The sequence below is a fragment of the Pestalotiopsis fici genome (assembly GCF_000516985.1).
Source record: "Pestalotiopsis fici W106-1 unplaced genomic scaffold PFICI_Scf_9, whole genome shotgun sequence".
Classification (NCBI taxonomy): domain Eukaryota; kingdom Fungi; phylum Ascomycota; class Sordariomycetes; order Amphisphaeriales; family Sporocadaceae; genus Pestalotiopsis; species Pestalotiopsis fici.
This window is the reverse complement of record NW_006917099.1, coordinates 775,927-799,545: the sequence shown is the minus strand read 5'-3', so window position 1 is coordinate 799,545 and position 23,619 is coordinate 775,927. Positions and strand designations below refer to the sequence as shown.

Sequence of the window (23,619 nt, the reverse complement as noted above, 5' to 3'; positions counted from 1 at the left end):
CTGTTTGGAAATTACAGTGTTCGGCAACTTTGTGAATCTGATTCTCATTGCACAATTTCTCAACCAAATCATGCCTCGTATCTATACTAACCCAAAGCTGCCAAACCCGGAGATTCCGCCCTTGGATCTTCTAAGTTTGCTTTTCGGTATTTGACTTTTCATGTAGTGGATATCAGTGAGATGCCTTTGCTTACCAGATCGCAGATTCGGACCTAGCGGTTTCGCAGGCTGATACGGTGCTTCATGCTGAAGCTGCAAACCCCCGTAAGTCCTTCCAATCCCTTTGCACAGCTGCTCATTTGAGACCACTATGACAAACCAGCGTCTAATTCATATTTGTTCATAGAAAACAAGGTTACCAAGACACAGCTGAAAGACCTCATTGAACGCATAGCCCATGGCTTGCGCAACAACTACAACATTGGTGGCCGAGGGTCTGGAAAGGACGTCGTTACTTTGATCAGTTATGGCCAAATCTTGCTTCCTGCGGCCGGCTTTGGGGTGATTGCAGCAGGCGGCGTATGCAGTTTTGCCAGTCCCTCGAGCACAGGGGCCGAATTTCGTCGGCAGCTCGAGCTGGGCAAGTCCAATTGGGTCATCTGCGGTAGTGAGCATGTCGATGTGGTAACCAAGGCTGCCGCGGAGATCAATCTTCCCAGGCGCAACATCTTGGTACTCGACTCTTCACCTTGGCGCCTCAAGAGTCTCGATGGGCAGGTGGACGCCATCTCGAGCGAGTGCCTACCCTGGAAACGAATCACGGATCCCCAAGAGCTTAAAGAGAGTTTGATCCTGTGAGTCGTAATGATCTCTACCTTCCATCTCTTCTTGATCAGACTGTCATGACGCTAACTTGGCTTTCACCAGGATTCTTTGGTCAAGTGGAACGACTGGACTTCCCAAGGGCGTCATGCTGTCACACCAGAATTTTGTTGCCGAGACCTTCATAACATCCGTCTTAAGCCGTAAATTTGTGGAGAAGCAGATTGAAGAAGGCACCTTCACTCCCGTTGAATACAAAACTCTCGCCCACTTACCAACTTCACATATTGCGGGCCTTTTTGGATGTAAGTTGATGACCTAATTTGCACTTCTCCAAGACAATCTCCCATAGACCAGAGAGAGCCCTATGAAAATAAAAGAAGTGCCTAACATACCTGGCCCATCAGACTTCATTGGACCTACTTATGCCGGAGGTACCGTCTACTGGATGCGCAAGTACAATTGGCAAGATCTGCTCAAGTATGCCAAACACTACAAAATCACCGTCTTCTACACTGTTCCTTCCATCTATCTACGCATCAGTAAATCTCCAGAGGTGACCGACCACTTTTCCAACCTCGCTGGAGCTGCCACCGGTGCAGCGCCCATGGACGGACAATTGCAGAAAACTGCCAACCAAAAGCTAGGCGAGGGCAAAGAGCAGATGCTTGGCCAGACATGGGGTCTGAGCGAGACGACGGGCGCCGTCACCGCGGTGCCTGCCGGAGAGAGTGATGATACCGGCTCGATTGGCTCTATCCTGCCCAATGTGCAGCTACGCATCGTGGACGAGGATTTCAACGACGTCGAGCCAGGGCAAGAAGGCGAGCTGATTGTAAAGTCTGCCGTCGTGACCAATGGCTATTTCAACAACCCGGAAGCGACCAAGGCAGCCTTCCACGACGGCTGGTTCCTGACGGGAGACATTGGCGTCATTCGCGACGGAAAGTTCTTTGTTGTTGACCGCAAGAAGGAACTCCTCAAGTACAAGGGTCTCCAGGTTGCACCAGCTGAAATTGAGGGATTGCTTCTTGAGCATCCGGCAATCAAGGAGGCCGCGGTTATAGGCTTGCCGGACCCATCGGCGGGTGATCTACCAAGAGCCTATGTCGTGCCCGTTGAGAATGCCAAGATCAGCGAGGATGATATCAAGCAGTATGTTGCTAGCAAGCTGGCATCTCATAAACAACTTCGCGGTGGTGTTGTTTGGTATGTCACCCCTCAAACTTTATGAACGCACGTTGAGATACTAATCATTCGAGCAGTAAGTATAAGGTCATGTTACAGCCCCGACTCGAGCGACTCACGGTGAAAGCACAATCAGTACTGCTTACTGATTGCCACAAAATATACTCAAGACCCCAATAAATTCATGAATAATTCGACTTTGATTGCTGACACATAATTGATTAGTTATCGACGAAATCCCAAAGAGTGCCATTGGCAAAATCCTTCGCCGCGAGCTTCGTGACAGGGCCAAGAAGGAGATCCAGACTTCCAAGTTGTAGAGCATGTCAAGAAGACCAAACAGTACATTTTGAATTTGTGAGACAAGTGATGTGGTGTAAAGAAGCAGATTTCTAATTCTACTTGAATAAAATCCATACGCATTGGTTGCCAGCATAAAACCTGAAAACGGCCGCTGAGGGGCATGGTGTATAGTGAAATGGGCATTTACTCTCGGTGAAATGTCACCAACTGAGATGGTAGAATGTCAATCGAGTGTTCACTTGGCACGAAGATGCTCAGTCTTGAATTACAACTGCAATTGGTCTCATAGAAGCGACGATTTTCCTAAATAGATGATGCAATCGACAAACATGTGTCTTGGCCAATTTCAGGTCTCACAAAGGCTTAGCGCAATCCCACGTTCCGCGCATTGGTTAAAAGCAGTCCTCGATGCCTGCCTACGAGCTCTTGTCTCGTATATAAACTTCCAGCGTTCTCGCTCTGCAATCAAAGCAAAGGACTCGGTAAACTGTATTGACAGACAAAATTTGCACTCTGCTTGGAGCTGACATGGCAAACGCTCCTGCAGTCACCCAAGACCCCACAACCATGCAGAGCTCATCGGCAGAAGTCGAAAAGGATGCAGCCATCTTGTACGACTATCTAAAGATGGACATGTCGCCTCGCACCGCCCAAGCAATCGACGCCGTCTTCTGTCTCTGCAGTCTTGATCTACGGGTAGCCGACCACGCTGCGAAGCTGTTCCTCGAAGGCACAGGGGACTATCTCATCTTCTCGGGCGGCTCCGGCGTGCTGACCGAGGGTCGCTTCGACGGCAAGCCGGAGGCCGAGGCCTTTGCCGACCGGGCCTGCGCACTGGGCGTGGACAGGGCGCGGATCCTGGTCGAGCCGTCGTCGACCAACACGGGCGAGAACGTCCGGTTCACCTGGGCGCTCCTGGAGGCGCGGTCCCTCCGCCTCGGGTCCTTTGTCCTCGTGCAGAAGCCGTACATGGAGCGGAGAACGTACGCGACCTTTTTGAAGCAGTGGCCCGAGGCCGACACGGCGGCCATCACCATCACGTCGCCGCCCCTGGCCTGGGACGAGTATCCCGACGAGGATAATCCCCGTGACCTGGTCATCAATATCATGGTCGGCGACCTGATGCGGATCCACAGCTATCCCGCAAAGGGCTTTCAAATTCCACAGGTCATCCCCAGGCCAGTTATGGAGGCGGGTCAACGGCTGATTGATGCTGGCTATACCCAACACCTTTCCTCATGTCCGGCTGCATTCCCCTTGGCGAGCTGACATTCTTGGCCAATTTGAAAGACTCTTGATACGGGAAGCGAAGTAATAGAGGTTACTCTGAAATCAACATTGATCTACTTGTACATTCCTTGAGGCATGCGACTACATTATAACATCTTTGGTACAGCTTAGATTGTATTTTGTACTCTCGTCCGGCCTATGCAAGACATGGTATTTCACGAGCTTGGGGGTCCACCGAACCCCGGGGCCCATGGTGAATTTGCACTGCCTGCTCTCCTGAAAGAGCAAAAGAGCTCCTCCATCTTTTTTCTCCCCTGTTCTCCACATCAGCCCAGTCATCGTCCACAGCACGATTTTGCGGATCAAGTGAAATGTCTGCAGGATGATCTGATCTCGTCCGTCGCATCTCCGGTCGTTGCTACGTTACCATGTCGCTGTTCTTTCTGGAGCCCTATATACTAGCTCTGCCCTGGACATACTGCCTGAATATCTCATGTCGTATAGCTAGGTCGCTGGCTCTATGCCAATATGAGGTGCTAGAGGCACTTCCAATGTCAGCCTGAGAGCAGGGATCTTTGTTTGGATACTGTGGGAACTCTGTGCAACATCAATTCATATAAGCTGGGCTGAGGAACCAAACCTCCGTCGCTGTCAACCATTATAGACAGCATGAGTCATCCCCGTGTAGTGTCCGTCGAACCATTGTCCAATAATCTTGTCGATCTCTTGCCACTTTGCTGTGGCTAGTAGTCTCACAACATGCGGTTGAGGACTCGGTACACAAATCGTTCATTAGTACAGCGGGATACATTAAGCGCAGGCATGTCGCGTGATGATCTGGGAGAGAGAAACAAAAACAAAAAAAAAACAATGAGTTAGCTCTAGCCTCGCTACCACACAGGACCCCTTCGACTAGGAGGTTTTTCGAGATGAGGTCGTTCCAGCTCATACACTCGGTTTCACCTTTCAGCCTTTTGCATTCAAATTTAGTTGAGCCTGGATCACACGAGCGTATGGAGTATCAAAAGCACAGGCCGGAAAGTAGGAAAACCTCGTGGCACAAAGGGGGGTCAGACCATGCCGGTCGTGCCCACAACCCACAACCAATTGATAATTTTGGATTTGGGAAATGGTTCGATTTGGTTCGAGAGAAGTGTCACTGTTTTACAACTCATTTTACATAATAATGTTTGCTACAAGATAAGTGCGATGTGGGTGCTGGGGCTGGAAGTCCAGATGGGATCTGGAGTGAGCGGATACTTGAAGCGGGCCGTAGAACCAACCTCGGCCCAGGCGAGCATCGAGGTTGCCCCCATCACCGGTGCATGGGAATTTAATAGCAATCACCAGTATTCTTAAGAAAAATCATGGTCATATAGCAAAAAGTTTGTCGGTCTGCTTCGTTTGAGCTCTAGGGCCGCTCGAAGCGGCCGCTGGTCCTTCAGGCCGTCGTCGAAAGCGTCAGGAGGATTGATGCGGCTGTCCACAATTACTATGACTTGGAAGGGCACAAATCAATGTCTTACATTAGCAGTATCAGACATTAGAGATTGTGAACGAATAATTATTCCAGGGACAGTAAATTTTCAAAACTTTCTGAGCTTTCCAATGGAAGGTCAGAAACATATATTATAGTCGTTCAAACTCCAAGATTCACTTATACTTATCATTCTCGTCTCAGGCACCATGTCCATATACTTATTTGCGCGCAGTTGTAGACTTCTAAGTATATAACGATCCGGATAAGCTTTAAACTAGCTAGTACTTGTTGAAGCAATCTGATAATCGTTGAGCAGCGCTGACAGTAAGCCCTAGATTAATGACGCGCGACTCATGCAAGTAGTATCAGGACTGCACTGCACATGTCGAAAGATGTGCAGTTTAAGAACTCGACTTGCCGTGCAAATGGTTTGTACAAGAACTCGGACATTCACAAGAGTGAGATTACCCTTTTTTTTTTTTTTTAATAAAATTGACAAGTGCCACAAAACGATGACACAGCTGACCCCTACCGTCTTGTTTGTCCATGGCTCATGGCATACACCATTGCATTTCGCCAAGATACGTGAAATCTTTGAGGATGCTGGATATCCGACATCATGTCCGCGGCAGCCCACTGTTGGTGCGTCACCACCGATAGGGCTCTTGGAGGATGCTCAATGCATTCGTGATGAGGTACAAAGACTGGTCAATGAAGATAAAGACGTCATTGTCATCGCACATTCGGTGAGTATATTTCTGATGGCGCTGACTTTCTTGTCTTGCTGGTACTTGACCGCCACCAGATAGAGTACTTACCCTTCAAGGGCTTGACACAGATGTCCTTTGAATCAATTGATCCGACAAGCACTAATATATTCCTCAGTACGGTGGTGTCGTAACGACACAGGCGGTCGAAGTGGTCTTTTCCAAAAAGAAGAGACTTGAGAATGGTCAGCGCAGTGGCGTTCTTTCGCTTGTCTACATGTGTGCCTTCATGTTGTCCATGGACACGAGTCTAGCAGGTACATTTGAGGGAAAGTTGCCTCCTTGGATCACCATCCACAAGGTGAGAAAGAGCCCATTTGATCCAAGGCTCCAGCTCCACACCAAGGCTCCCAGCACTGACAATAATGGTGGGATTCTGGAATGTGTGAGCCGGTCGATGGTGGGACAGTCTTTTACCACGATGTCGATCCAGATGAGCGCAAACAAGCTGTACAGCAGCTGCTGCAGGTCCCAGCAGTCACGCAGATTACGCCCATCACGCACCTGGCTTACCTCCACCACCCTGTGAGGTATCTGTATTGCACAGATGACCAAGCCTTGCCGTACGCGGCCCAGCAAATGATGGTGCAAAATGTCTGCAAGCAATACGGCATCTCATTCGCCGAGCACCATCTAAACGCCTCACATAGCCCCTTTCTAAGCATGCCGGAGAGAGTACTTGAAGTAGTGCAGCAAATTGCGGAAGACGATAAGAGAAGAGAAATCGGAAGCATGTAGCCAAAGACGAATACATCTTGGCAATTTGTTGGCTCCAATATACCAGTGATAGCGTCCAAGCCCCCCAGAGTAAAAAAAAAAAAAAAAAAAAAACGACGCCTTGAAAGTCGCCCATTTCAGGATATCTTGAAACCCGGGGTACCAGAGATCTAGAAGATAGAATCTAGAACTTTATTAGTATAATATTCATACAATACTAGGTGGTTCGGAGCCGATGAGCCAGAATCCAAATCCGCGTGACGCGCAAAGGGGCCCCAAGAGCAGAAGTTGGAGCATTCAGCCCTAACGACCAGGAAGCTGACTCGCGCATTTCGGATGTATTCTCCGGATAGATTCAGCCACGATTTGATAGCGACTCGATTTGATAGGCAGACTATCACGACTCGGGACCGAAAAGATGCGCACTACTCAGCGCTTCAGTGAAGATCGAGTAGATGATATGAAGCTCATCTAGCCAGAGAATCATCACCAAATAAGTCGATTGTACCAGTTTGACCAATGTTGCTTCATTGACTGCTGGCTTGGCTGGGGTCAATTTCAGGCACCCCGCCAGCACTCCAGCACTACATGATGGATGCGTCGAAGGATTCAAAAAAAAAATTCTGCAAACATGGATGATCTGATTTCAAGGTTAAGCATATTCGAGACACTCCCGGGGGGAAAAACGCACAGAAACAAAGAGATTGGGGGACCCCAGGACGCACGCGGCCTATCGATAGTATCGAACCTGGAGAGGAACAAAGCCAAGAAGACCGAACATTGGCAGAAGCCCACCTGAATCCTTCGAACAGGCGCCACTTTGCGCTAGCCAGCGATCCCAGCAGCTTGGGACAGAGGATGCAAATTTGACTTTTGTGTCCGGGCATTGTGGCTTGCAGAAACCGGAGAATTTATCTCAAAAAAGGTTGGTCGTCATGACGTTGTTTGGTCCCAACTATGTAGATACGCACAGATGCATACGTAGAAGAATATGACAGGAGCATTATTAAGGTACAGCCCGTCGACGCCGACTGCAATGACGGGCATTTTTTCAGAAAACAGACTAAGGCACAAAGCAGTAAAATAGCCAGCGGGAGCCTACCTGATTAAAATGGCAGTAGCATGTAGGTGCATATTGTTAGAGGAAACCATCGGGCAGGCAAAAATCAGTGCGTTGCTGTGATCTCCGGTCGACGTAAGATGTGTACGTATGTTCGGGGAAATCGTACTCGTACTCTTCCCCGGCCCGTTTTCATGGCAGATAAATCCACTCATGTCAGCAGAGACAGAGAGGGCTGATAGTGGGACGATGTGCAATGGCGGCGTTCGGGGTCAAGATAACATTCCGTACTGGAGGCGGTGATAGCATACAAGTACTCTGTGAGGGGAGAAATCAGAGAAGCACTGAACCGGGAGATACCTGGCAGCCTGGGGCAGCGTTGAGGTCGCCGAACAATCGCAATGTAATGTGGCCGGGTTATGATTAAGTGTAGTAGAGCACCCGCCGTAGCCCGCTGATTTAATGTTTCAGGCCCTCAAGAACCACCGTAGGCTGCTTAAGTCTTAGGTGGGAGACCCAGGCTTTCGGGTCTGGTTGAGAGGGGGAGGTTCCCAAAAGGGCAGTGTGACCCGCGCCCTAGCGACGGGCTTTATTACACTGCCATGTAACCCCCAATCGCAACAATGCCGCGGCCTTTTTTGCGCCTTGATACATGTCCGGTGGCTTGAAACTCCAAGGGTCTCTGGCATATAACCGGAGATCTGCGATGAGATGCACTGTCGCATCCCTCCGGTATATACACCTAGTAAATTCATGCAGCTTGGCCCAACTCCCCTGCCTTGAAACGTACGTTGCCCCTCATAAATGACAACGGTTCTCCAACTCCTCTCCTCCTGAAAGGCTGAGGAAACACACAATATTCCGTACTCCTTTCGTAGAGCCTATGCACGGCAGACTATCAACTGCAGGCCACTCGAGGAGGTTGCATGGAAAGCGAGCAGTCTTCTCCTCGTCTGTGTGTTTCTTCACTTTAATGCCATTATGGTTGTGTGTACTTTGTAGTTGGGTGTCCACTGGCTTGCTCCGGAAGCACTGCCTGACGATCCCTTTGTCTGTCCGTCAGTTCTTCTGCCTTACGACAAGTATCCATTGTTTACAATCCCGTCTTTCCGTGCCGTGAGCGTCATACGGGCAACTCGTTTTTTTTTCTTCGGCGTCAATCCACTGTGGGCTTACGAATGACAACTATTTGGTTCCACCCGAGGGATGACAGTCCATTCATTGCGTGCGATTCTCGGTCGTGCCGCACTAAAGAAACAAAAGAATGTACGGAATATGTCCTTTGGTGTCAATGTGATGTGCAGGCCCTTTGCTTCTTCTTTGCAAGGGTTGATCATCAGGGCCACCGCGCCCTGGTAATTGCGATGATGATCGATGATCATCTTATTTCGGTTGTCTTCGCCTGCGAGAGTCCCGCTCTAATGCAGGGGTGTTCGGCACACTTCGTCAGAGTCCTGGCAAAGCCTGCAAGGAACAGGAGCAGCAGTACTACTCTGTGCAGTGAGAGTGCGTTTCGGTGGATGTCCACTGCCGACTAGCAATTCTCTTTCATTATTAGCGGTAGTTCATACGGCAGACTGATGAAATGCAACAGGGTCTTTTTGCAAGAGCCATGGACCATGGTTATCTACTACCGTAGGGTCGTAGCAGGTGCTTGTTTGCGTGTCTTGGCTGCTTGGCAGGCTTCAAATGTTGGGTACTTTTCTATAGATTAGGTGCTTGCGGGGGGCGATCAATAGACGTTGGACGTTGGCCACAGTGAACCACATCAGATGAGCGTCGGCTGCCAGGTCCGTAGGTAATGATGGCTGTTGATAGCTTGTACATGCCTCTCCGACGAGAAGCTTCCGGGAAATTGAATCATGTCTGTTTTTTCCGGCCCTGCCTCTTCATATGTAATGGGAACATTTGTGACCTTGCAACACAGACTTTTTGTCAAGAATCGCGATTTGTGACAAGAAGCATGCGGAAATCAGTCCGGACAAGTGCTATTTGGTGGGGGTTTACCCGCNAAAAAAAGAAGACCCAGTGTTGACAGCGACAAATAAGGTGGAGAGAGAGCCAAGTGGCGACAAGGGCATCACCCGGGCTCCCGAGCTAGAATAATATTGCCGACGTTAAAACCGTCTACGATAGAGAACACTAGCAGAAAGGGAACAGAGAGACCCCTACCCTTCTGTAATATCAGACGAATATTCTACTATCATTGGTCCAATGCCGGACTGCTGGCTCCCTTCAGTTACTTCCAGGCACTCAGGCCGCCTTGAAGCTCAACGTCAGGGGCTCGTTTCAATCTCCTGGAGTCGATTTCTTTCTTTCGCCATGCAGTGGACCACTTTGATGCAACTCAGCCTGCCAATCCACCACAATGCAATGTTTGCACGGGGCAGTATAATAGCAGAGCTGTCGAAATAAAAAGAAGACGAAAAGCTAAAGCAGATGATGACAATAACAGCTTCTGCTATTGTGTAATTATCCCATTGCCCCGAGTTCGATCGTATAGGTAATCACTTCCTTCGTACTCATCTTCATCAATGGTGAGGCGGTGGAGTTGGAACCCTCGACGCAGTATGGGCCATTGGGTCAATCATATCCTCTTTCCCTTCAAGGGCTCCCAGCTGCTTGGTAAAGGGTAAAGAAACTGTTGCTGACGCCACGCAACACGCACCAAATATGGCTAGATGTATAGCACGGTTGATCAAATTTGCCTAGAACCCCAATCGGATCAACGTTATTAAGGCACTCTTGGCGATGGCTAGAAGCGACTAAACGTATCTCTGCCGATCCCATATCTGTTGAGACTAGTTGCTATTTACTGGCCAGAGAAGGAGTACATATCTCGTGATGTGTTGAATTTCATTGTCCATGAAACCGCAGTTTCCATTCCGAGGCACGAACTGTTTTTGCACCAATTAATACTTGTCAAGTCTCCTTTTGTGAAGTTTCGACCGGCAGATATTACCCTGAGTCATCATCCTCTAAGCTGCTTATTTGCTTTGGTCACGGGTTTGAAAACCACAAGAGGTCAATAGAAATTTAAAAGAAATAATTGCATTATTAGGACAAAATGGCTAGCAGAGGCAAGAAAGACTACGCGGCCCTATGACTAAGATTCTACTTATACGGAATAGAATATTTCCTAGTTCGTGATCCTTAAACTGGATACTAGTATTCAGCTTTGAAAGGATTCAGTCAATAAAAATGAGGGGCACCACCAGGATGAAATCTAGAATATTTCCTCGCTTAGATGCTGAGATATTGCTTAGCACTCTCTGCCATTCTTCCAGGAGTATTTGAAGCAAGAAGATCCCTAGTGCGTAGATATGTACAGATGGTAAACTCTCCCACCGGGGAGCCAGCTGATTGTCCTTACGGGAGATATGTGGCACTTGCGTGCGGTTCGTGCGGTACGAACGGTGAAAATATCAACAGTCGTAACCCTGTTGCGAGGGACCTAGTGCACTACATAGTATGCAAGACCTGAATAAGAAACCCCTTCGCCCCGCTCGCCCTGCCAAGCTGGGAAGATTGTTTTTCTGTAGCGGGCGCAGAAGTAGACAAGTAGAGAAGTAGGCATAGGACAGTACATACGTAGTATGTAATGAGTGTTGCTAGCAATAGAGACCGTCTCGAAAATCCACTACGGAATTTTGCGAGCCGCGGTCTTCCCGGGAGTAGTCGCCTGTAGCGCAACGATGCTAAGCCTGCTAAGTGGCTGTTTGTGAAGAAGAATATGGATACTTTTTTGCCAGCCAGCAACCCTGCCACATTAGTCTAGGTAGGTTACATGCAAACCCGCCCAGCGCCCACAAGGAGTGAAAAAAAAGAGGATTCTGACGCTGCCAACAATGCATCACTGGCATGTCCGTGAGCAGGCATGAAGAGGGTCAGACAGGATTGCAAGTCTATAAACTGAGATCTTCCAATCTACGGATCTGAACCCATCGAGTCGTTGTTGTGCGTGTCTGGCATCAAACTCAAAATCCTTCGATGCACTGTTGTCAACGATCCATGACTAAACAAGGCACTTACACATTCGGCTTCGCGGCTTCGGATGCGCGCATCCAGCAGCAGGCCTAGTCTAGTCAGGGGACTGGCAGTCTGGACCTAGTCGCCAGTCCTTGCTATACCATTTAAGGGCCCTCGGGACTGGCAAGACTGCTGGGGATCGGCTGCGGACGAGACGCTGAATGGAGCAATATATCATGCGCATCTTGCGGTCAATGGAGACCTTGCTATGGAGCCTGGAATTTCCCAGCGAGACGGTCTTGCACTAACAAGTCAAGACCCCAAATAGGGCAGTAATACTTGCTTTAGACTCACCCATGTTACCATTTTGCAGTCTGGCAAACTGGATATAGTGTACATAGTCAACTAGTAGGTAAGAGACTCGACTAAGGCGAGACAATTACCATTCTTGGGTCATCTCAGAGACTAAAGAAAGAACCCCCCGGCCTGGATCATCTCGGTCCCAGACTACGGCTACCATAATCCATAACCCGCGCTCCCGCGGACGCCACTTTGTGAACGTCTTTGATCTGAATTCTTCGTTGCTGCGAGCCAGAAGATGGTCCCCCTTCCTGGTCCCAGGGATCCTCTGCATACACCTACATATAACCCAGGATCCAGGGTCACAGCAGCAGCCAGGCAGCCTGGTATTAGAAACCGGCCCAGGTCCACCAGAACCAGAGCCAGCTTCATAACTAGTCGGTTGTGAAAGGGGTGTAACGCTGTTAAACCGTTTCCCTCTCCATAAGAAGTACCACAATGTGGATTTGAAAGCGTCACGGTTCCCCAGGATCTCTCTTCTTTCTTGAGACGAACGCCCACTTGCTCTCTTTTACCTTCTCGTTCCGTCGATTCTCGCCGTTGCATTTTTAGTCTGTCTGCCACATCGCCCGTCCGTTGCGGACGCTGGAAGCTTTTAGTTTGTTTTGTTCTCTTGTCATTGTCGTTCGTTGCCTACTCGAAAAATAAAGCAAAGATGGCCATCTTTATGGTACGGATACCCCGGAATCGTTGGAATATGGAGTATACACGAGAGAGAAGAAACATGCTCACATACAATAACAGGATGATGCGCCTCATGTCTTCGGCACAGTTATCACGATCGCCGTGCTGGCCTACGTCACATTTGGCCTGAGAGTATATACCCGAATCACGAGAGGCAGTTGGGGTATGGAGGACTGGTTAATGACAGTGGCCGCAGTATGTTCAACAACATTCGGACTCACTGAGCAACAAGAATCTGACAAAGCTTAGTTTCCTCTTTTGATTTTGACAATAGCATGCGCCACGGCGGCATTCAACGGCGTGGGAATACACCAATGGAGACTTGAGCTGGAGCAAAACGTCAAGTACCAAACCAACGGACTGTTTGTCAGTATACAGCCTTTTCATGGTGACACTCCCAGACTAACGGCTTATAGTGGTTCTTCCTTTTCGAGGTTTTCTACTGTGTCACGATCATTCCCGTCAAGCTCAGTATCTCTTTCATGTTGGTCCGAATCGCCGAGAACAGGTCATGGTTCGTGTGGTGCCAGTACGGCATCATGGCTCTTTTCACTACAATGAACGCGATCGCGGCCTTTTATATCATCTTCCAGTGCGCACCAGTCTCCGCCGCCTGGACCAACGTGGGAACCTGCAACGCCAGCTACATCTTGGCCGATATCTATTATGCAACCACGGCCGTCAACATCTTTACCGATTGGGCTACTGCTCTCATGCCCATCCCCCTGCTATGGAACGTCAAGATGAACACCAACGCCAAGGTGTCCGTCGGTGCTATTTTGGGACTGGGTATCTTGTAAGTTGCGATATATGCGCATGGTAGGAGTCGATGGCACATGGCTAACAACATGCAGCGCCTCCATCAGTGCTTGTATTCGTCTCAAGTACACTGTCAACCTGACGTCGGCCACGGAATACTTGTGTAAGTTGACATGCCAATCAACCATATGTAGCTCTATCCATCGCATACTAACATGACACGATTAGACGGTTTGGCCAACATTGTCATTTGGGGATACGCCGAAAACGGCATTGGAATGTTTGTCGGAAACCTCTCGACCCTGCGGCCCCTCTTTCGCCGCGTCCTCGGCCTCGGCGGCTCCAGCGGACAAACAGCACCCAGCGGCATGACCCCAAACGGCTTGCCCAGCAAGGCCACGCACCCGTACCGTTCCTTCGACCCGGGCTTCGAAATGGGCACCATGCACTCGATCAAGGAGAAGCCCTCCATGGCCACTTCGACGCAGATTGTCGGTAACGACCGCAGCTCCCTGTCGAGCGACGGCGAGAGCCAAAAGCACATCATGGAAGGAGGTTCCGGCGCCGGCGGGGCTGGCTCCTTTGGTGCCGGCGGTATCGTCGTCAGTCGACAGATTGACATCAGCCATCACCAGTAAAAACAAACAGCATCATCGTGTTTCATCTTGCAAAGCGGCGTTCAAAGAAAGAAATTTCACGAGAAATGAGGAATCAATCAGGCTTGTGTGTAATATCATTCTTCTTCTGGGTTATGGGAGGCGAGAAAAAAAAAGGATATCATTTCTTTTGTCATTGCAAGATCTCACGAGATCTTGCTGCATCGCCTCCATCAGGTTGTGCGGCGCAATTTATCAAGGGGGGAAAGGGCGACAATTATATCCATCTTATTATTATATCCGGCCAACTCAAGGCTTGTCAATTTTTTTTAATCATCAGCGCTACGATTCGACAACACAGATCCAGACGGAAGCAAGACCACACAAATCAAGACATTATTCCTCTACATCTCGATTCTTCCAGTATTACCGCCATGTTTTAGTAGAAAGTAAACGCCGCAGCCGGGGTAGGCGGGATTACTTGACCTAGATTCTCAAGATGAATGATTCCGTTGAGCCTCATATCATATGTCATGTAAACAAGGCATATGCTGCTGCTAGGAAAGCAATCCAGCAGCGTCAAAGCTCCAGCATCATCTGGAACATGTCGAGATTCTGCCCCTGTGAGGGAGTATAGGATCTCAGATTCTTCAGAGGGGCGGATTTCCCCCATGGCGTTCGACCCCGGCTTACGTTGGTAGAAGTCCCCGAAAGAGATTCATGCTATAATAGTATGCTGGTCACTGAACCCGAGCAATCAAGACTATCCATTTCCAGAGAGATCAGAATAGTGGGCATCTGGTGAAATTAGACGTATAATTTTTAGGAAACATTGATGGAGAATGTAAGGCATGAATAGGTATCATGGAAGGGGAAATATTGAGGTCTAGCCTATTATCTAACCACAAGAAGGGGGGCCATGCACAAGGGTTTGGTAGATTACTCATCCACAAAGTGTCACAAATAGACATAGGAACAAAAAAAAAAGTTCTGCTCGCAAGGTCTTGTGACTAGTATCTCTTTTTAGACTCCTGATGGGTACATTAGCTGATGGAACGTAGCTGTGGGCAAGCCCCATCTTCCGGAACAGCCTCCCGCTTGCGGGGTGGAAACACTGTCTGTTCTCACCAGTCGATCGTGAGCCGACTAACCCCTAGCTTACCTATGCGCTCACTGGCACACTGATACATTGGCAGTGTGAAGAATCGTGAAATTCCGGTTTCAGTAGGGCAATATTCATACCAAGTTGACTCGATCAATATCTTGGCTGAAAGTGGTTATGAAAACATGGCTGGCTTCCCCAGGTGATCCGGCATTGTTGAATATACTCAGAGATGCTTGCAATAGACCTTATCACTGTCTCCGTAAAATATAATAATCAACAGAATATGTCAGCATTTCTCTCTGATATTACCTCGCACAGGTCTCTGATATGCTCTCATAAATGAAGTCGGTCAAAGCTCTTTCTCGAATCACACTTCCAGCACAGATCAACTGCGATTTAGCACAAATGAACAAGGGTTGATTCCGCTTTTGGAATCAGAAAGTATTACGGACCTTAGCATTCCAGAAATTTCTCTCGAATTATTATACAATAGTGCCAATTTAAGCCAATTGGGTGCCCGCCAAAGTCGAATATCAGTATAAAACTAGGCAATGGAAACCCCCATCACTCATATTCCACTCGAGCGCATGTCTGCAGGTAGAAGAGCTAGTCCATGTAAATGAGAAAGATTAAATCTCAATTACTTGTAGCTCTTCCCCCTATCGGCGAGGGGCACTGAGCAGAAGTTTTCTTTCACATACACCGTTTGAAGAAAAATGAACAAGAGATCAGCCGGAGAGAAGAGGCAGCACACAAATAGCGCTTGTGTAATGGCAAAGTTATCACAAGATTTATTCACAACTTGTGTTGACAACCTTCGTAAAGATAATCGATTTGCAGCCTAAAACAACGATGAATTCATAAATCTTCTTCTATCATGGGGGGTTTGAGTGATTGACCATCATCTGAGGCAAGGGATCACCATAGCGCATGCTGCAACCAAGGGGCGACGACTCTAGATGATTCCGAATGTTCTTGTCTTTAGCAATGTCAAATGGTACTCGTTATATACAATCGATTTTGCCGTTCTAGCTAACCGAACCTACTGCCTCGGGGCAGCAACGGGCTCCCAAGCAGAGAGCTTCGGCTTGACGCTACGCACGTTGATCAGCATTTGCACCATTCCTCACAACGAACACTGGTCCCTTCTCTCCAACTTACGTGTTGTATGGCTTATATGCGCCTCTTGTCATTGTGTAGTTGGGGATAGTCTTGGCGTCTGCGTCCTCCCAGATCCGGCGCGAGTATGCGAGCGAGGCATCCTGAGATGGAGGCTTGTCGACGGCGTGCGACATCCAGGCGTGCCAGCCGGGTTCAATCTGGGCGGCATCATAGTCGTGCTTTGCGTAGTCTACCCATCGTGTTCGGACTAAACGATAAAAACATCATTGCGTCAGCCCCGCGCTTCCCCCCAAGTCCGGCGGTGGTGATGGTTCACGTACGCGGCAGCTCCTCGCTGTTCTCAAAGTACTTGTTGCCGAATCTATCTGCGCCGACAAAGGTTCCGGCCTTGGTATCACCGATGTACTAGTAGGCAAGAGCCAGAGTCAGATGGCCAAATCGCGTGTGAAATACGGGTTCGGAGTTGGATGGATGGAATTGCATACGTTCATCTGGTGGAAGTAGTCCTGTCGCGCACTCCATGTCAGCAATCAATCGCTCACAGCTGGTCAGATTTGTGCCTGTTACCTTGACTCCAACCTTCCAAAAGTTTCGAATCGTTCTCGTGATGGTCGACATGATGGGCGAAGCTCAATTGCTGTTGGCAGCTCTCCCGTCTCTGATCGCTTGAGGCCTTGCTTGTAGGTTTGGCGAACTGCAGTCGATTGACCTCAAAGCTCCAGCCGGTAATTCCTCGGACGACGATTGGCTGCTGTAGTGGTGGGGCGCTAAACTGAGTATCCTGCAAGTCACCGTCACCCAATTACTACAGCATGGCCCGAGCTCCAGAAAAAGTCGCGGTTCGCGATTTACGATAACAGATTGGGGGAAACCTTGAAGAAGCTATCCAGCTCTTCTGGTCCATTATTATTGTTGTTGTGACGTCTTGAGTTCTGTCGGGATCTTGGATCTCTCTGACCCCTCTGCAATGTTTGCAAGGACCGTAGGACCCTGTGCTAGGACATTGCGACCAGCAGTATCTCGAACTTTACCACGATGCAGCAAGATCCAGCGCCGACGCTATTCAATGCCAGCCAGCTCTACTCCGGCCGGTAGCACAACCAACTCGGTTGGGATGTTGGCGCCCTTCACCAACGAGCTCGACAAGATTGCTCCTTCATTCAAGATACATGGGTCGCAGATTCAAGTCATTCAGACCCCAACCGATTTCTATGAAACATTAAAGTCCAAGATACGCGGCGCAAAGAGGAGGATATTCTTGTCGACGCTGTATATAGGAAAGACTGAGAAGGAACTGGTACACATGGTCTAATCTTTGCCCATAGTGAGCGGCTCTGACTGATGAACAGATTGCGACCCTATACGAAGCTCTGAAAGCGAACCCCGACCTAAAGCTGAGTATTTTGACCGATGCCTTGCGCGGAACACGAGAAGCGCCCAACCCATCATGCGCATCATTGCTGGCGCCCTTGATCACCGAATTCGGACCTGAGCGAGTCGAGATACGTATGTACCACACGCCGAATCTTACTGGACTTAGAAAGAAACATATTCCAAAGAGAATCAATGAGGGTTGGGGATTGCAACACATGAAACTCTACGGCATTGACGACGAAATAATCCTCTCCGGCGCAAACTTGTCCTCCGATTATTTTAGCAATCGCCAGGATCGATACCATCTCTTTTCGTCAGCCGAGATCACTGAATACTTTGACCGCCTCTACCAGGGCGTCACATCACTCAGCTTCTTGGTCGAGCCTAGTAAGGAACCGTCTGGTTTCAATCTGGTCTGGCCTGCCACCAATGCATCGCCGTCGCCTTTGGACAATCCAAAGCAGTTCATATCAAACTCGACGGCAACTTTGAGTGGCCTCATCTCCTCAGGCCAGACTGTCACTGTGCCTAAACCCGATAGTTCTGCGCCAGACACTACGATATATATGCTTGCGCAACTTTCGCAACTACTATCACCCAACACATCGACAGAGTTGCCAGCAGTGACTCATGTTCTCAAGACCTTGGCAGACCCCCAATATGCTGGATCATCATGGACGTTCACTGCGGGCTACTTCAACCCAGCTCCCTCATTGACCAATCTCTTGATGTCTACAGCATCGTCGAACTGCACAGTGATTACTGCGTCGCCTCAGGCGAACGGCTTCTATGGCTCCAAAGGCGTGTCTGGTATGTTACCAGATGCCTATACTTTGCTTGCACGACGCTTCCTGGACGCAATTCATCGCCAGAAGCGTGATGCCGCTATTGTATTGAAAGAGTGGCGCAAAGGCACCGTTGGTGAACCAGAAGGCTGGACATATCACGCAAAGGGTCTTTGGATTACCCTACCAAAAGAATTGGACCCATCAATCAGTATCATTGGAAGTTCAAACTATACGAAGCGCAGCTACACACATGATTTGGAGGCCGGAGCTCTTATTATCACCGAGAACCAGGAGCTGAAACAAAGGCTCGGAGCCGAGAAGAACTGGTTGCAGGACTATGCAAGCCCGGTATCTCTGGACGACTTTGCAAAGACCGAAAGGCGAGTCGGCCTTCACGTCCGGATAGCCATGTGGATTGTCAAGGTTGTCGGTGGCGCACTATAAGGAGTTGTAACCGCACCACTGAATCTGTAGAACATCGATTTCTTGATCTGTCCCAACGGGGGATCCATCGACTGCTCATTTTGCTCAGGATCCTTGTCGCAGGGTTTAGTCTGCCTCGGCCGGATTGGCTGTCGGCGCCAGATTTGCCTGGCTCACTCACCGATTCGGCACGGAGACAACCGCTCCGTGCCGCATTCTACCTAGGTTAGGCGTAACGCGTTTGGCCACGACTGCAATATCCGTTCCGCATCCATGATGGCCTCCCAGCCGGTACACTGGACACAATTGCTTATACCCAAGGGCATCTATTTGCCTGCAATTGATATCGGGGAGACTTCCCGGCTACCGAACTTGGGGTGCTAGTCCCACCTCCTTTTGTAACAGTTATAGCGTAGATCTGCAATAGACATGGGGCAGAGTATACAGTAGAAGCAGGAACGGAGCTTGGCATTCCTTTCCTGATGACGCTATAGGCGGAAAGCCGACTTGGAAGCGTCCATTTCAATATGATCTTTACACCCAAGGGTAGAAAGCCTGCCGGATTCGATAAATGAGTACAAATTACAACCGGTACCCAACATCACACGCCTTGATGGACTGAAATCGTTTTCCTCATCGCATAGCGCTCTCCATCAACTACTTGTCAAGATGCATTTGTCAACAGCTTCTCTGGCTTGTCTCCTGTCCGGCGCATCGGCTACAATCTACTATGCCGGCGTTGCCGAATCAGGCGGCGAGTTTGGAGTCTGGTCCGCGACTGCTACACCAGGTACTGGTTTGCCAGGACGATTCGGTGTCGACTATTCTTTCATCAGCGAGGCAGCTGTGGATGTACATGTTGATCAGAACAAGATCAATCTTTTCCGAATTGCCTTTCTCCTTGAGCGCATGAATCCGCCGGCCACTGGGTTGGGCGCTACATTCAACGAGACACACTTTGACTACTTCAAGCAAGCTGTTGACTATGTCACCCTGACCAAGGGAGCATATGCTATTCTGGATCCGCACAACTACATGCGTTACAACGATCCCAGCTCCCAGCCATATTCGGGCAGCATTATTGGCGACACGTCGGACGCGACCGCCGCCACAACGGAACAATTTGGCGAGTTCTGGGGCGAGCTGGCTTCTCGATTTGCCGACAATGAGCGCGTCATCTTTGGACTCATGAACGAACCGCATGACATGGCTTCTTCGCTCGTCCTTGCCAATAACCAGGCTGCCATTGATGCTATCCGTGCGGCGAACGCTTCGAACCTGATCATCATGCCGGGCAACAGCTGGACTGGTGGGCACGCGTGGACCGAGGGTACGGATCCGAGCTCGGCAGTCATGAACCAGTTCAATGACCCTCTGAACAACACGGCAATCGACATTCACGAGTATTTGGATGTGGACTTTTCCGGCTCCCACTTGGAATGCGTCTCGGACCCTGCTACCAACTTGGCAGCCTTGACTGCGTGGTTGAAGGTGAGTGATGCAAACACTATAGACTGTGTACCAAATCGTGCAAGACGGAAAAAGCCTGGCTGACACCAAGATTGCAGGAAAATAACCTCAAGGCATTCATCACCGAGTTTGGAGGTTCCAACTCGACCTCGTGCCAGACCATGGTCCCAGATATGGTGAACTACATGGCCGAGAACCCCGAATATATTGGTTGGACTGCCTGGGCGGCTGGTCCATTCTGGGGATCTAACAGCCCGTGCTGCACCAACTCCACGCTTCTCGGCAGTCTCGAACCCGGCAGCACCGCGGTTGATGGCAGTCCTGGCTTGTACACCACGGTCTGGCTTGATCTGATCCAGCCTCTTGTGCCGAGTGAGCTGCAGTGGAGTGGACCAGCAAGTGTGAACGGTGGAGACTTGACCGCCAAGGCTTGAGATTTACATTCGTAACTACCGAATTCATGTATCACATGATGTATATAGATGTCAATTTTCATTATTGATTCAATGATTCCATTCTTGGTGTTATGGGTATTATTTCCAAAAACAAGTATATCCTATATGTTCCTAAACGCCATCGTCGACAACATTGACATCATTCTAACTCCGGGCTAGCCAAGCAACAGGCATCCCGAAAAAAGTATATACCAATTCTTACTTGCTTCCAGTCAAGCTAGAGATGCCGGGCAGGTTGGAGGGCAGATAACCACCCTTGTCATCCTTGCCTTGGCGCTCGGCGCGGTTGATGCCCTCCTTGGACAGCATATCGCCCACGGGCTGGAGGAGACCGCCCTGGCCAACCTGGCCGGCAACGAGGTTGTTGACGCCGTCTTGGAGGGTGTCGACCTGTTGGACGCCAGTCACCTTGGACTTGTCGAGTTGTTCTTTAAGGAGGTATAATAGTCAGTCTCGAGTTCATTGTATACATGGACACAAACAAGTCGCAAAGTGGAAAGAGGGGTAAGGAGGGAAAAAGAAATAAAGGTAAGAAACATACGCTTGGTGGCATAGCTGGCCTTGTTGTCCTTTGTAAAGTACTTGAGAAAGTGATCCTCGATCCACGGCATCCAGCTCTCGTACTGCTCATTATACTTTTGCTTGGCCCATTCCATATAGGTCTGCTTCTGCTCCTGCTCGGACAGCTGGTTGAAGTTGGCCGGAGGCTTGAAGTCGGACGAGGAGATTCTAGGGTCGGTGGTGCTGCTGTTCTCGGCCATTTTGATGGATGATTGATGTATAGGGGAGGGGGTTATCAGTTGTAGTGGCTTGCCAGAATATGGTGATATGTTTATTGTATGTGTATAGAAGGGAAAGGATTAGCGTAAACGGTGGACGAGCAAGTCAAGCCACTTCCTTTTTATCATTCCCCCCTCAAAGGCCTCCCAAGCCCGAAAACTTATGTCATTACTTCATATTCCCCATGCCCCATGGCCCATGTTCTTTTTTTTTCCCCTTCTGCAATTTACAGGTTTCGTAATCTTCCCGCCCTGGGCGGACGCGAATATCCAGGTGGTGTGTGGCTGCTCCTACGTCATACCACGGCCGGCATGGCTCGTGATTGGTGCGCTGCCTTGGTTCCTCCTCGAACAGGGAATCTGAGAAGCTTTTTTGGCTTTTGCCTCAGCCACACCACTACAGCACACCAACTTTGTTCAAAAATTGTGGGTTTCAGACAGGCCTAGACGAGAAGCCAAGCTGCTGCTTTTATTATTCTTCTTGGGGTGATCGAGGATTTGAGATCTTCTGACGGAGAGGGGACTGATCGCATACGTTTTTTTCATGCGGGAAGGGTCCTAAGCGATGTTGGTAGTGGTGGGTGGGGCCGCTTATTGCTGGTTTAAGAACTTGGGGAGGAAGGAATTGGACTATACTGACACGCGTGTGCTCAACGTGCACTCTTACTTGTGAGCTTGGTGGGACACATGGTTTGAACCACGAGTGTCGTGGCTTTTGGCAAGTAATGATTGGCTAGAATGGAGCCATACAATAGCAAACTACTCCTGGTCTATGCTTGAGCTTCGTTGATACGATATGCAGGGTATCGGCTCTTTTTACTACTCTATCACCGTCTAGATTGCCTGTTTTCAAACTCTTATTGCCACTCATGCTTCCCAAATTACGGTAGTCTTGACGCTGACAGGACACTCAATATCCTTGTACTTTGTCTCCCGATCCGATACCTTGCTTAACCAGTTCTTAGTTGAGCCCCAGTTCTCAAACTTTTCGGGCGCCTCCTCCAAGCCCTTCATGGTCGCCGCCTCCTCGCTGTCGGGTCCCTCGCTCAACTCCCTCACCCGCCGCGCACTCTCGGCAAAGACGCTTGCCCGCGCAGCGTCCGAGTGCATGGCGCAGATCTGGAAAGCATCGTAGTACAGGCGCGGCAGCCGCGTATCGCGGACCCCTTCGGCCTCGTAGATGCGCAGCAGCTCTTTACAGTCCTTGAGGGCGTCGGCGGGCTGGAGACGAACACGCTTGGCATCACCAATGGACTCGTCGAGGCGGGCGGCGTCGCGCAGCCGCTTGTCGCTCTTGCGCAGCTTCTCGGCCGGCTGCGAGCACAGCTCGCACGCGCAGTCAAAGCCAAAGAACTGCTTGAGCGCCGCTTTCCGCTCCGTCGAGGGCCCGCCGTTGTGGTACGATAGCGTCAGCTCCTCGCCGGCCGCCACGTCCCGCACCGCGTACACGGTCTGCTCGCCCAGCTTGGGGTTCCAGTGATGCTGGGCGTTGGGTCGGCACGAGTGGTTCATGCGTGCGATCAAGGGAAAGATGCCGCCCACCTCGCTGTTGGGGCCCAGGGGATACCCGTTGGACCGGATAATGTTGGAGAAGGGGTTGGGCTGGCCCGGGAAGTTGTTGTGCAGGAAGAGAAAGGCCTTTTGTCCATCCCTGGGAAGAGAGCGCACAATGGCCTGGAGGTCCTTTTCAATGGTTTCTGCATTGGTGAGAGAGGCGGTTGTAAAGAGTGGAGGTTCACTAATGAGCAATGTTCCGGCGGGTATGGCTTTGGAAGCTACAAGACCTTTGCCTTTGGACGGGATTGCTTCTATGGTGAAGAGATCTGTATCGGGAATCCCCGTAGGAACAGTTGTTCGTTCTGCAGACATTGCTATGTACTGTTAACCCGAGACCTGATATACTGATCGGGCTGTCTGCAGAACAAAATAACTCGTGAAGGTGCCGGTGATGATGCTGCCACAGATGTACAATACGTGATCAGGCAATTCTGTGCTTGATTTTGGCTGAAAATGCAATGAGATCTCAAGATGGACTAGCGCAAGCTGTGGTGTTGGTGTTATAGGGATGGGGTATCGTGATGGCAACCAGAGGGAGAGCAGGAATTTGTGCCTTGGATCCAATCCCCGCGAACTTTTTGAGAGTCAACCAACCTTAAGATGCTAGAGCCCAATCAGATTTGTAGCAGGTGTGGGTCTTTGGTGCAAGTCTGACGATATGACAGTATAAA

At 49.8% G+C, this 23,619-nt stretch overlaps 9 protein-coding genes across 9 annotated transcripts; 6 read left to right on the top strand and 3 right to left on the bottom strand.

Moving 5' to 3' along the window:
* Nucleotides 1-70: 70 nt before the first annotated feature.
* On the top strand, nucleotides 71-2,270 carry PFICI_11670 (uncharacterized protein; the record flags this gene model as incomplete). The annotated part of the gene is made up of 7 exons (XM_007840251.1): nucleotides 71-146; nucleotides 205-264; nucleotides 347-794; nucleotides 868-1,067; nucleotides 1,170-1,971; nucleotides 2,028-2,070; nucleotides 2,196-2,270. 7 exons carry the CDS (start codon nucleotides 71-73, stop codon nucleotides 2,268-2,270), a joined length of 1,704 nt encoding a protein of 567 aa, XP_007838442.1.
* Nucleotides 2,271-2,781: 511 nt separating this feature from the next.
* On the top strand, nucleotides 2,782-3,522 carry PFICI_11669 (uncharacterized protein; the record flags this gene model as incomplete). The annotated part of the gene is made up of 1 exon (XM_007840250.1): nucleotides 2,782-3,522. One exon carries the CDS (start codon nucleotides 2,782-2,784, stop codon nucleotides 3,520-3,522), a length of 741 nt encoding a protein of 246 aa, XP_007838441.1.
* A 1,953-nt stretch (nucleotides 3,523-5,475) lies between these two features.
* PFICI_11668 (uncharacterized protein) lies at nucleotides 5,476-6,468 on the top strand (the record flags this gene model as incomplete). Its single annotated transcript, XM_007840249.1, has 3 exons — nucleotides 5,476-5,709; nucleotides 5,849-6,031; nucleotides 6,121-6,468. 3 exons carry the CDS (start codon nucleotides 5,476-5,478, stop codon nucleotides 6,466-6,468), a joined length of 765 nt encoding a protein of 254 aa, XP_007838440.1.
* A 6,023-nt stretch (nucleotides 6,469-12,491) lies between these two features.
* On the top strand, nucleotides 12,492-13,917 carry PFICI_11667 (uncharacterized protein; the record flags this gene model as incomplete). The annotated part of the gene is made up of 6 exons (XM_007840248.1): nucleotides 12,492-12,506; nucleotides 12,581-12,715; nucleotides 12,770-12,886; nucleotides 12,937-13,316; nucleotides 13,375-13,442; nucleotides 13,508-13,917. 6 exons carry the CDS (start codon nucleotides 12,492-12,494, stop codon nucleotides 13,915-13,917), a joined length of 1,125 nt encoding a protein of 374 aa, XP_007838439.1.
* A 2,105-nt stretch (nucleotides 13,918-16,022) lies between these two features.
* PFICI_11666 (uncharacterized protein) lies at nucleotides 16,023-16,720 on the bottom strand (the record flags this gene model as incomplete). The annotated part of the gene is made up of 5 exons (XM_007840247.1): nucleotides 16,023-16,074; nucleotides 16,142-16,349; nucleotides 16,423-16,507; nucleotides 16,588-16,608; nucleotides 16,670-16,720. The coding sequence occupies 5 exons, from the start codon at nucleotides 16,718-16,720 to the stop codon at nucleotides 16,023-16,025; spliced, it is 417 nt and encodes a 138-aa protein (XP_007838438.1).
* Nucleotides 16,721-17,168: 448 nt separating this feature from the next.
* PFICI_11665 (uncharacterized protein) lies at nucleotides 17,169-18,708 on the top strand (the record flags this gene model as incomplete). The annotated part of the gene is made up of 2 exons (XM_007840246.1): nucleotides 17,169-17,399; nucleotides 17,452-18,708. 2 exons carry the CDS (start codon nucleotides 17,169-17,171, stop codon nucleotides 18,706-18,708), a joined length of 1,488 nt encoding a protein of 495 aa, XP_007838437.1.
* Nucleotides 18,709-19,356: 648 nt separating this feature from the next.
* PFICI_11664 (Endoglucanase 1) lies at nucleotides 19,357-20,591 on the top strand (the record flags this gene model as incomplete). The annotated part of the gene is made up of 2 exons (XM_007840245.1): nucleotides 19,357-20,178; nucleotides 20,256-20,591. 2 exons carry the CDS (start codon nucleotides 19,357-19,359, stop codon nucleotides 20,589-20,591), a joined length of 1,158 nt encoding a protein of 385 aa, XP_007838436.1.
* Nucleotides 20,592-20,810: 219 nt separating this feature from the next.
* On the bottom strand, nucleotides 20,811-21,373 carry PFICI_11663 (uncharacterized protein; the record flags this gene model as incomplete). Its single annotated transcript, XM_007840244.1, has 2 exons — nucleotides 20,811-21,040; nucleotides 21,154-21,373. The coding sequence occupies 2 exons, from the start codon at nucleotides 21,371-21,373 to the stop codon at nucleotides 20,811-20,813; spliced, it is 450 nt and encodes a 149-aa protein (XP_007838435.1).
* An 885-nt stretch (nucleotides 21,374-22,258) lies between these two features.
* PFICI_11662 (uncharacterized protein) lies at nucleotides 22,259-23,260 on the bottom strand (the record flags this gene model as incomplete). The annotated part of the gene is made up of 1 exon (XM_007840243.1): nucleotides 22,259-23,260. The coding sequence occupies one exon, from the start codon at nucleotides 23,258-23,260 to the stop codon at nucleotides 22,259-22,261; it is 1,002 nt and encodes a 333-aa protein (XP_007838434.1).
* Between the last annotated feature and the right edge of the window lie 359 nt (nucleotides 23,261-23,619).